The sequence below is a fragment of the Podarcis pityusensis genome (genome assembly GCF_964106645.2).
Source record: "Podarcis pityusensis genome assembly, chromosome: 8".
Classification (NCBI taxonomy): Eukaryota; Metazoa; Chordata; class Lepidosauria; order Squamata; family Lacertidae; genus Podarcis; species Podarcis pityusensis.
In genome coordinates, this window is record NC_138033.1 from 24,584,057 (window position 1) to 24,596,565 (window position 12,509).

At 46.6% G+C, this 12,509-nt stretch overlaps 1 protein-coding gene across 1 annotated transcript in view; it reads left to right on the plus strand.

The window, feature by feature from the left end:
- The first annotated feature begins 6,085 nt into the window (after positions 1-6,085).
- LOC308482552 (digestive cysteine proteinase 1-like) overlaps positions 6,086-12,509 on the plus strand; it is a 31,277-nt gene continuing 24,853 nt past the window's right edge. Inside the window, exon 1 of the mRNA XM_081015764.1 lies at positions 6,086-6,237. Coding sequence (XP_080871890.1) covers positions 6,186-6,237 — 52 coding nt within the window. The 5' untranslated portion in view covers positions 6,086-6,185. The remainder of the gene's footprint in view (positions 6,238-12,509) is intronic.

The following is a 12,509-nucleotide window of genomic DNA, read 5'->3' on the forward strand; positions in this document are numbered from 1 at the left end:
AGGCTGTAAGTAAGGAGGTAGGCAGGTAGGGGCAGGCTGATCTTGGTGGGGCAGTGCCCCACTTGTTCAAATGGGCTGGCCTCCCCAGAATCTGGGAGCATCTTCATGCATGGCAAATGCTCTACTGCTGAACTGCTGCCCTTCCCCCAAAGGGAAGGGGCATCTTCCAATTAGAAAAGAGCCACAGATTATTCTGTAACAAGCATGATTAGCTGTTGGAACAGGCTGCAAATGGAGGAGGCACCTTCCAAGGCACTAAACAGCTTAAAGAAACCATTGCAAAATCCCAGGGGGGAAATCAAAGGGAGCAAAACTGTTTCCCAATCTATAAAAGGAGCCAGGCAGCGCATGCATGCTCAAATTATGCTTGGAGATGCGCTCCTGCAATGTCAGCGGAATGGCCTTTTTATCTGCTGCCGCTTCTGCCCAGCGAGTAGGATAGGCATTGCAGGAAAAGAGGATTTGTATCACCAACAAAAATAGGACACTAAGCTGCCTTATATTTTGTCAGGCCACTGGTCCATCTGGCTCAGTCTTGTCTACTCTGACTGGCAGTGGCTCTCTGGGTTTTCAAGCAGTAGCTTTTCTTAGCAACACCAGGAGATGCTGGGGATCAAATGTGGGACCTTTTGGATTTAAGGCAAAACCACGCAGCAAGAAAATGGCACGGTTTGGTTTTCATCTCGTAGCCCAACTTTTGTTGCATCCACAGATCTGTGCCCAGGCCACTACGCCTCTTACAAAACCTGTGATCTGGTGCTTTAATATGAGATATAGTATATGTTCAGTTGCAGTTTTATATAAGGAACTTTGAATCTACACCAGAGGCTCTATGTTGGACTTAAAACTCATTTGGGAGCGAAATATAGGCGGTCATATGGGTGATTGTGTCTGCAATGTAATATAGTCTGATGCCTGATCTTTGCCCATGTTGGGGAAACCACATGTGAGCTTTTTCATAGGTGGAAAAGGATTCCCAGTGCAAATGTCACAGGTAATATTTAACATGTCTCCCACCTGCCGGCAAGACTGAATATATCAAGCAGCAATGCATACAAACCTGGGTATAAAAATGCTGGTGAATTTTCATGAATACTTTTTTTTAAAAAAATTAAAAAACCACACGTTAAAGTGGAATTGTGGACAACTGAAGTTAAAAATGGAAAAATGAGAAACTGAAAGTGATGGATTTGCCCATCCCTGTCTGTACCACAAACTTGGTCTGTAGCACCCTCTGCTGCTCATTGTAGAATAGTTCAATACACTCCTGTTTCGTTATACAATCTATAATACCCCAACACCCCGCAAACATCCTTTTCATTGTACATTCTTGATGGTTTGTGCTCATGATGGCAACTTTTTATACCACTAGTGTTCCAGGGTTTCTTTCAGTGATGAAAAGGTTAAGGGACCCCTGACCATTAGGTCCAGTCGTGACTGACTCTGGGATTGTGGCGCTCATCTCACTTTATTGGCCAAGGGAGCCGGTGTACAGCTTCTAGGTCATGTGGCCAGCATGACTAAGCTGCTTCTGGTGAACCAGAGTAGCGCATGGAAATGCCGTTTACCTTCCTGCCGGAGGGGTGCCTATTTATCTACTTGCACTTTGACGTGCTTTCGAACTGCTAGGTTGGCAAGAGCAGGGACCGAGCAACGGGAGCTCACCCCGTTGTGGGGATTCGAACCACGATAGTTGGTGGCAATTGGGACACGTAGGGCAGAAAGCAGGGAGACCAACAGCAGGTGGAGCCAGAGCCAATGACAGGTAGAGCCAACTACTTCTGGTTTGGTACCCATCCTCCTCCTTGCTGAGTCCTACAAGAGCAACACCAAGACTTAGGGAGGAAACTGACATGCTGTGCTACCCCTCCGGAGTTGCTGTATACAAGAAGGCAGGCAGGTCAGAGGGATTGGCTGAGGGAGGCCTGATGTTGGTGGAGCAGTGCCCCATTTGGCCTAATAGACCAATTGCCACTGGTTCCTTCTGTGTTGGTTGTGAGATAACTAGCCTCATAATAACCAACATCCCTAAGTCTAACTAATGCATGAAGGGGTTAAGTTCAAAGAGTAAGCTGTCCCATCAGGCTTAGCTCACCTTGGGAGGGACTAGGTAATTAAGCCTCTGTTCCCCCAGTCTACCTGAGAAGCTCAGCATGCGAGGAAATCTTTGCTGGTTGCTGCAGCTCAAACCGCATGGCTCTCACAAGCCATTCTTGAGTTCTATAGCAAATAATTTAGGAACTGTAACTAAGCCAGATTTTACTGCCTGTAACACTTTTTCTCAATGCTGTATGGAAAATCACATGAACCTTACCTTTGGAGAGTTTGTAAGTAAACCATTTTTAACTTACCAGATGTATGGGGTCGTCCCCCCCCCCCATGCCAGGGGAACAGGGAAGTTTTGGAACTCTCAGTTTTGAAGGTCTAACAGCCTATATTTCCACACTTTGTTTTGCTGCATATTTTGTGACTTTAAATCTCTGCTGGGGTTCTCACCAAAGAGTACTTTCTCCATCCCTGGGTATTGGCACCCAGGAATTCTCTTTTCATATATAATTATTTTTCCTTGCACCATCACTGCTTTTGTTGTGCTGTGTTGCAGGAGTGCCCCTCCAGGTGGCAAGAGCGCAGTAGCATTGGGGAAGCACTGCAGAAAGTGGAAGGATGTGTGGACAGTCCAGTATGAATACACCACTAATGCAATATTATTGCATCAGTCACATGCTGCAGAATGTACACATACAAATCCCTTGTGTAACAAATTGCTGTAATCTAAACTGGAGGTGATGAGAGTGTGGGGAGGACAGCGCCCAGGCTGTCTCTGTCCAATATAAAAAGACCTGGGATACAGCATACCCTTTTTGATGGCCCAGCACAGGATGCACAAGGATGGGGCTAGCCATGTATCTAGCAGCCTTTGCCAGATTCACATATCATGTTTTGTTTAGCTGGATTCCTACACTGATCCTAATCTATATGTGGCTGAAGTCTTGCTTAAATGGCTTATGTTAACAAACTGGTAGATCAGGGACAGGGACAGTGGCGATCCAGATGTTGCTGACTCCGCCCCAACATCCTCATTGGCCATGCTGTGTGGGCTTAATAATAATAATAATAATAATAATAATAATAATAATTTATTATTATTTATACCCCGCCCATATGGCTGGGTTTCCCCAGCCACTCTGGGTGGCTTCCAATAGAATATTAAAATACAATACAGTGGTACCTCTGGTTGTGAACGGGATCCGTTTCGGAGCACCGTTTGCAACATGAGCAGAACGCAACCCGCGTCTCTGCATGCGCGGGTCACGATTCGCTGCTTCTGCGCATGCGCGTGACGTCATTTTGAGCATCTGCGCATGTGCGAGCGGCAAAACCCAGAAGTAACCCTTTCCGGTACTTCCGGGTCGCCGCGGGACACAACCTGAAAAGATTTAACCTGAAGCAAACGTAACAAGAGGTATGACTGTAACCTATTAAACATTAAAAGCTTCCCTAAACAGGGCTGCCTTCAGATGTCTTCTAAAAGTCTGGTAGTTGTTTTTCTCTTTGACATCTGCTGGGAGGGCGTTCCACAGGGCGGGTGCCACTACCAAGAAGGCCCTCTGCCTGGTTCCCTGTAACTTGGCTTCTCGGAGCAAGGGAACTGCCAGAAGGCCCTTGGCACTGGACCTCAGTGTCCGGGCAGAACGATGGGGGCGGAGACGCTCCTTCAGATTTACTGGACCGAGGCCAATGGGAGTTGGAAGCCAGAGCACAGACCCTCCCCTGGCCACGCCCTCCTTGAGTGCTTTTTTTGCCTGGCTGTTGTAATGTGTCTTTGAACTGCGCTAATCTCTCCTGTTTGCCTGGAAGGGCGATGAAGAGAGATGTGTTTTTAAACCTCCGGCTTCTACAAGGCTGGAGTGTAACCCTGAGCATTTCCAGGCAACCTGCTTTGTTTGCAAGATGCCCCGTTCGCAAGATGACCATTGCATTGTACAAAAGCAAACGTCACCTCACATTTTCCTGTGCATTTCCCCATCACATGGGGGGGGGGGGGCAAAAAAAAAATCAGTGAAGCTTGTTTGTGGCACCAGAGTTCTGAAAATGGCTTTAACTATGCAACCTGAATTTACCGGTTTGTGACTGAATCCCACCTGAAAATAGCAACAGTCTGGAAGCTTTACCGTTGGACAAAGATTTGCATCTGGCCCGCCCACCCCTGGCATCTGGCCCCCAGAAGTTTGTTTGCAAGGGAATGTGGCCCTATGGCTTAAAAAAAAAGGCTCCCGATCCCTGATGCTGGAGGAGCACAGGTGGTCACCACGAGCATGGTCTGAACCATCTGCCTCTGGGGAATGCAATTCAACCCACCTGGCAATTTCCATGCATCCTCACTCAGTCATGATCTGGATACACCTGTAAGTGTAGGAGGTAAAACTATGAGGGACTCCTGCATGCATTTCAAGCATGCCAAGAGGGTGGGGGAGGGTTAATGATAACATTTTGGCAAAGGGAGAAGGAAAGAGGATGGACACAATTTACATATCAGCAGACAGGAACCTCTCTATTGGCTTTTCCAGTGCCTGTTGAAGACATTCCTTCTCCCACAAGCCTTTGAAGTGTGGAGATACTTATCCCTCCCTGTATCTGTACTGGATGTGAAACTGTTTTTACATAGGAAATTGTTCTCGTTGATGCAATTGTTTTTTACTGCATGGTGTCTTTTTTAAATTGCTTTTAATTGCCAGTGATTTTTCTGTGAAATTGTTTTCAACATATTTTAAGGGAAGTGATTCATCAGTGGAAATCACTGGATAACTCCTATTGGTGGGAGGCTGGATTCAGGTGAATCCTTGGTCTTGCCTAAAAGGGAAGTATTTATTTATCCATTACATGAATATACAACCTCTTCCTCCGGGGAGCTTGAGGTGGTGTACATGGTTCTTCCCCTCCCCATTTTTTCCTCACAACAAGCCTGTGAGGTCAAGGCCACCCAGTGTGCTTCAATCTGAACCCTGGTCTCCCAGGTCCCAGTCCAGCCAGCTCTCTAATTGCACCACACTGACCACTCAGTTGTTAATAAGGCCCTCCTTGTATTCGTATTATTAAGGTGTTATTACTATTAAAATAGTACTTTTTATTAATAGTAATTCAATCTAATAACTGATGCTATTAATTGGTATCAGTATTAATAAGGCTCTTTGGAATGCTCCCCCATAATCATGTAGAAACATATGTTTATAAATTCTATTTATAAAGATTTATGTTTCCAGTCTGGTTTTGGTTTTTGCATTTTTGTTGTTGTATTTTGTCCCTTTTTTTTTTTTTTTTTTTTTTTTGCATTTTTAATGCTTATATGCAGGTGTGGATTTATTTTATTCATGCTTTTATTCGCCACTCTGGAATCTCTTAATGAGGAGGGCAACCAAGAAATATTTGAAATGAATATTTTTGGGGCTGACAAAGACCTGCAGACGTCCAGGGTGGAGAGAATGTTGGGCTATCAGCAACTGAGGAAGAGGGATTATAATAAGGGTGATATGGGGTGAGGAATCTAGTCTTCTCAAGCCCCAAATATTTATTTTCAGTATCCTCAGAGGGAACAGATTAGCGGTGGGGAGATGCATGCCATGAAGCTAAGAATAAAATTAAAAACCCTCTCCGCATCGCGGACGTTGCAGTAGGAAAGGAGAGTGTAGTGGTTAGAGCCAGCGTGGTGTATTAGGACTTGGGAGACCAGTTCACTGGGTGATCTTGGGTCAACCCCTGCCTCGCAGCAGCCTAGCCTACCTCACAGGGCTGTTGTTGGGATCAAATGGGGAGGGGGAGAGAACCACGCATGCCATCTTGAGCTAAGGGGTACGAATGCACTAAAGCGCTCAGTCAAGAAAAGCGCTTGCAGCCCTACACCCACTTACCTGCGTCTAAACCCCATCGAGTGCAACGGGGTTTACTTTTGAGTAGACGCGTCTTTAGGAGCGCACCATCGGCGTCCTTTAGCGCCAAGCGCCGGCTGGAGTCAAGCCAACTCCGCCTCTCCGCTGCGAAATACGGTAATCAGCTGTTCGGAAAGGCGAGGCGAGGTTCCACCCCCGAGGGGCGCTTGGCCGCTCTCATTGGCTGGCCGCGCTCTTCTTAAAAGCAGAAGGTGAAGTTCTGCTGTCTTGTGCTGGCTGGGAAAAGGAAGAGCCGCAGACATGGGGAAGCTTGCCTTGGTCCTGATTCTCTGCTCGTGGAGCTTTGCTTTAGGTGAGTAGGTTCCTGCTAAAGCAGCTGTGGCGTTTGCATTTCTGGGCGCTGCAGACGCGATCTGACAAGGAAGCCCAAGAGGTTGGGTTTGCAGCTGCTGTGCGCTCTTCCTTAATGTGGGAAAAGGCCCCATCAAATCATAACAATAGATGAGGAAGAATTGCCAACTGACCGCAATGGGGAGCATGGTCTGGCCTGCGCTTGTGCCTTTTCAACTGTTCCTTTGGCTGTGTGCAGCTAAATTCTACTTAGGAGTAGACCCATTGAAATGGATGCACCTCAGTTAGTCGTGGCCATTAGTATCAGTGGGCCTGCTTTGAGCATGGCTAACCTTGAAGGTCACCCTTGGTTTGTAAGAATGGGTAAGGAGGTGCTATCTTCTGCGTGGAGGAAAGTGGGGCTCTGTGTTAATTTTGTAGATCAAGATGCTGTTAAAAGCATGGGAATATGGGGCTGGTGAAATGTTGGCATGCCATCATTTAATCCTATTTTCCTCTCACCTTCTGGTATCTACTGATCCACTGTTATCTACAAGGCACTTTCAGCTGTGAAATTCTGTGTCAGTGTTACATGCAGCACTGTTATATGTATGAATGTATGTTTATTTCAGCCATTTATATGCTGCTTTACATCATAGCAAGGGACGCGGGTGGCGCTGTGGATTAAACCACAGAGCCTAGGACTTGCCGATCAGAAGGTTGTCGGTTCGAATCCCCGCAACGGGGTGAGCTCCCGTTGTTTGGTCCCTGCTCTTGCCAACCTAGCAGTTCGAAAGCACGTCAAAGTGCAAGTAGATAAATAGGGGGAAGGTAAACGGCGTTTCCGTGCGCTGCTCTGGTTCGCCAGAAGCGGCTTAGTCATGCTGGCCACATGACCCAGAAGCTGTATGCCGGCTCCCTCGGCCAATAAAGCGAGATGAGCGCCGCAACCCCAGAGTCGGTCACGACTGGACCTAATGGTCAGGGGTCCCTTTACCTTTACCTTTACATCATAGCAACTGAGGCTCCATACACACCATACATTTAAAGCACATGTCTTCCCTCAAAGAGTCGTGGGCATTGTAGCTCAGGGAGGGGAAGTACTACAGTTCCCAGGATTCTTTGGAGGAAAAACCATGTGTTTTAAATGTATGGCGTGTACAAAGCCAAGGTCTCCTTGATAGTATGAGAGGATGTTTGGAGGTGATGTAAGGCAATGCTGCTTTTGGCATGTAGCTGTGCCAGTCTTTTTTCTCCCTGACAGGATCGGTGCCTTGAGCTGCTGTGAAATAGGCAAGAATCCAACAGATGTAGCAGTGGAGGGTGTAGCTGTACCTGGTTGAATATCTGCCTGTTGCACTTCTTTTCTAGGCACACAGCCTGTGACCAATACAGGTGTGAAGCTCTTTGGTGTCTTCTTCTAGAGGAGACTAGAAAAAAGAGTCAGGGAATGAAGTGAGTGAGGGAAAGAAACATGAGGTCATCTGTTGGGTTGCTTAATTTACTTGATTCATAGGATTTGCTTTGTATCACCACCTTTTGCAACATAGGAATAATTAACAGGTCCCTCCAGCTGAGTATTGTCTACCCTGACTGGGTTTTAGATAGGGGACATTCCCAGCCCCTCTTTAACTCTGGATATGGCAGAGTTTGAACCAAGGATCTTCTGCATGCAAGACAGATGCTCTACCACTGAGCTATGATCCTTTTCGCTCTCCAGGTAATTTGGAATGCAGGCATTTTAAGCTGTTGCCTTTAGTTTTAACTCCCACACATACAGGTAGATCCAGAGGCATCTTTGAGTTAGGATGCATAGAAACTGCTAGGGCAGCATTCCCCAAAGGCCATGGGTTCAAACCTCCCTTGCTCGTAATGCTAATCTCTGTTTCATCTGCATCTGGAGGCAAGTGGGCTTGGGCTGGCTGCAGCTATTAGATGTACTTCTGGCCACACCTTGGTGCCTCTGGATCTTTTGAACTCCAGCTTCCATCAGCCCCTGCCAGCATATGGAAACTGGAATCCAAAACATCTGGAGGGCGCCAGGTTGGCAAAAGTTGCCCTTCTGTATCCTACACTGCAGAAAGGGTTATGGCAGCTGTCATGAAGAGGAAGCCACATAGAGGTTGTATAAGCAAAAAAAACCCCCAACTTTAATGCTGACTCAGGTAGTTTCTGGTATGGCAAGCCAAGAGAGCCAATGCAGTATGCCAACTTTCCCCAACTTGGTGCCCTCCAGTTGTTTTGGGGCCAAGGCTCTCATCATTCCAGACCATTGGCCATGCTTGCCGAGACTAGTGGTGGTTGTAGGCCAGAACATCTGGAGAAAGCACCAGGTTGGGAAATCCTGGGCTATGTTGTAACCCCAGGTCTGCATAACTTCAGTGGAGATAGCCTTGTCACAGTTATCCACACCCTGATGACCTCTTGATTAGATAACTTCCAATGTCACCAGCAACATTCCAGAGTCGTTCACCCCATGAATTGGGAATGGTATTTTGGCTCAGCCCTACTCTGTGTTGTGTGCTCAGCCGAGGAATTTCTTTTTGGTACCAGAACTATGTTCCACCCCAGGACGCTAAGTTTCATTCACTTCTGCACCTCCGTTTAGAAGAGAGAATTTTTGGTTGCTGCTGGGAGTCAGAAACTAGTGCTGAGCTATTGCAGATGTACAGTAGGTTCTCATCTATCTCGTGTTCAAAACACTTAAAGGATGTGGGAAAAGCTTGACCCAGGACGTTTGTGCTTACAGTGTGCAAACCAGTACGATGCCCTAAGCTGGAGGTCTCAGCTGGTCGGTCTAAATAAAGTTGACCCAGTGTATTGACTGGCTGCAAATAGCAGAAGTCAGAGATGTTATTGAGGTTGTGAAGCATTTCCCCACATGCCGCAGGTGACAAAATCCTTTGTGAATGTGTGCTAACAGTTACATAAGGCAAATACCCTGATTTCTCCAGTGATAGCATCTTTAAACGATTGAAACACTTGCTGGGATTTGCATTGCTCTCCTCTCGGTGAGATTTGCTTAATTGTGCTGCAAGAAGGAAGTGCACACCCACTGGAGAACAATGACACGGAGTAACGTCACACATAAATATGATTAGTGTATTTTCCCCTCACTGGGCATATTGCATCACTGGTACCTGTCATAGTGAGCGCACAATGGAGCTTTAGCAATTGAAATAGTTTGGAAAATACAGTGTTTTGACTTGTCACAGATACTCGCTGCCTGGAGTCAAGGCACTGGTCCATCTAGCTCTGTGTTGTCTACACCAGTGTTTCCCAAACTTAAGTCTCCAGCTGTTGTTGGACTACAACTCCCATCATCCCTAGCTAGCAGGACCAGTGGTCAAGGATGCTGGGAGTTGTAGTCCAACAACAGCTGGAGACGCATCTTTGGGAAACCCTGGTCGACACTAACTAGCAGCAGCTCTCCATGATTTCAGGCAAGGTTCTCTCCCAGCCCCACCTGAAGATGGAACCTGGGACCTTCTGCTTGCAGGGCAGATGCTCTGCCTCTTAAGTAATTTCACAGACTTGTTAGAAGAGAAAATCTGTACTGTGAAAATTCCTGCTACATTTCCCAATCAATTAAAAGAAATGCATGGCTGGCTTATTTTGTGAAATTTTTGAGTACATAAAATTGCTCACTTGCTCTTTTGATAACAGGTGTAGCAGCCTTTCTAGTAGAAGGACTTCTCATTCCCTTTTGAGCTTGACAAACTGGCAGAGCCAGAGTGACTTTCCATGTCTGTCCTGTATAGAAAACCACAGCTCAAACAGCAGCTGCAGTTTCACTCAGAACCACATGAGAGTATGTGGGAGGGCAAAAACATGAGTCAGTTGTACTTCAGTGGTCAGAGTCACAAATAATGGTTTTAATTTCACCACCCAGATGCTCTGGGCAGATGTATCAAAAGGCTGAAACCTGCTTTCAAGTAGATCTGGAGAATGACGTTTCCCTGGGGCTTCCTGGGAACTGTAGTTTTGAGACTGGCAGGACTTCCCAGCTCTTCCTGTCTTCTAACCCTAACTCTGCCCTCTTGAAAAACTATGATTCTGGGGAATTTCTTTGCTAGAATCAGGTAGCAAAAGAGATCAGGTGGTGAAACTCTCATCTTCAGAACTCTTAAATTCTGGGTGGGCCTCATCTTGAGCACTGGAAATTATAAATAGCCACTCCCTGTACAGACACCCACACCAAATGACATAAACAATGAATTGGTTAAGAGCATCATTCCACACTCTTGCCTTCTGGTCTCAAGATTCAGCCACATATAGATGATCTCCCTACTATAAGGGCACCAAAAAGAAAATCAGTGTAAGGGTCCATTCCTTTCTGAGAAGCCTTCTGAGGGTCGTATGCAAGCAGTGGACGGGACAGAGGCAAAAGTGGGTGGAGCAATTAATGCAAATTTTATCCTTCATGCATTAGGCTAGTTTCTGCAGAAACCCCCACACCCCTTTCTGTCCTCCATCCAAGCAAGCAGGAAGCACTCTGAGTCAGGTAAAAACATTTTGGGAGGGAAGTGAGGCTTGTGAGAGGTGTGGCCAAGGGAGCCAGATAGAGGGCTGTCTTTGCCCCTCGGGTACAAGGTTCCCCCATCCCTGCTCACTCCACTTCCATAGGAATCATAGAACTGTAGAGTAGAGTTGGAAGGGACCCTGAGAATCACTTAGTCCAACCCCCTGCAATGCAGGAATATGCAGCTGTCCCATACGAGGATCGAACCTGCAACCTTGGCATTATTAGCACCACGATCTAACCAACTGAGCTATCCAGGGATGTACTGGCATCGAGTGTTTTTGCATTGTTGATTTTCAGTGGCTCATGCTGGAGGCCTAGGACGGCTGTACCCTGAATGATCTGTGTGAAAAAGTATTTTTTGTATCCCGAATGTCCCACTATTCAAGTTCATTGGGTGCCCCAGGGACAGAGGTGCAGTGGTCCAGGTTTGGGGTGTGTGTGTGTCAAAGTCCTGTCACTATTTCTGCAGCATTGTCCTAGAGCTACTTGGGGTCAAGCATTGTTTGTGCTACTTGGGGTCAAGCAGAATGAAAGGAGGTGAGTCAGCTCCTGAGGATGGGCTCCTAGGGTCACTTTGCAGAAGGAATGTGGGAAGAACTGGGAGGAATCTGCGTCATTCTGTATGCTCCAAAGCTAAGCATTTGGCAACACAAGGCACTTCCATTCCAAGGAAACAGTGCAAATTCTGTTACGTATAAAAGAACTTCAAGGGAAACGCAACTTAAGTCACTTAGAAAGAAGCTACTGAGTATCATTTGCCCATGTATGTGCACAGGAAATAGTAGATCTAGCTGAAAGGCAACACATGGAGCTGCAGTGATTGTTGCAATGTGTCCCTAATTATTATTGTTGTACAATTGTGAGATGATACAACCTTCTAAAATGATTATATAATCTTAGAAGGGTGTGTGGCTCTGGCTGTCTGAATTTGCCACTACAGTGCTGTCCAGGGAGGAATTCAGCATTGTGCTCTTCTGATCGTTCCTTAAGCGCAAGCATTTCAGTTTGCCAGGTGGAATGATCTGCCCTCTTCTCCCCCACACCCTGTTCTGGTGTTTCATTAACCTACTTTCCTAATACATAGGAAGCTGCCTTATTCCAAGGCAGACCATTAGTCCATCTAGCTCAGCACTGTCCCACAGTCGCTCTCCAAGGTTTCAGACAGGAGCCTCTCCCAGTCCTACTTGGAGATGCCCAGGATTGAACCTGGGACCTTTTGCATGCAAGGCAGATGCTCTACCAATGAGCTATAGCCCTTCCCTGCTATGGAAGGCAGTTGGATTTTGGCGTCTTCAGGAAAAATGCTGACATGGATGAACTTGGAGAGCAGCAAGGCATGTCTCTTCCTGAAGCTTCCCTGCTTCCAAATTAGAGGCTGCTTCCTGCAACCTGCTCGCCCAAATGCTCCAACCCTAGCCGGGAGCCAAGAGCAACTGGGGCTGCTTGTTCTATGTCAGCTTTGCACAGATGTGACAAAACTGATTTATTTATTAAATTCAAGTTTAATAGTAAGAATTACATAGTAAAATACAAGGGGAATAGAATGTAGCGAGGCTTGCTGTCCTTCAGAGCGGGAGGTTCATCTGCTGCCATGTCAGACAACCTTTCTTGCATCGGCAAATTTGGGTCTTGCCCACTTTGCGGGAAATGCTGGCATCAAGGAAGAGGCGGGACCCATTCTCAGGGTGTGTCGGCTTTGGTTTGCGCGTTGTTTAATAGTCATTTCAAACTGAAAGTTGCTTAATGACAGGGACAAGCATTATAAGGTT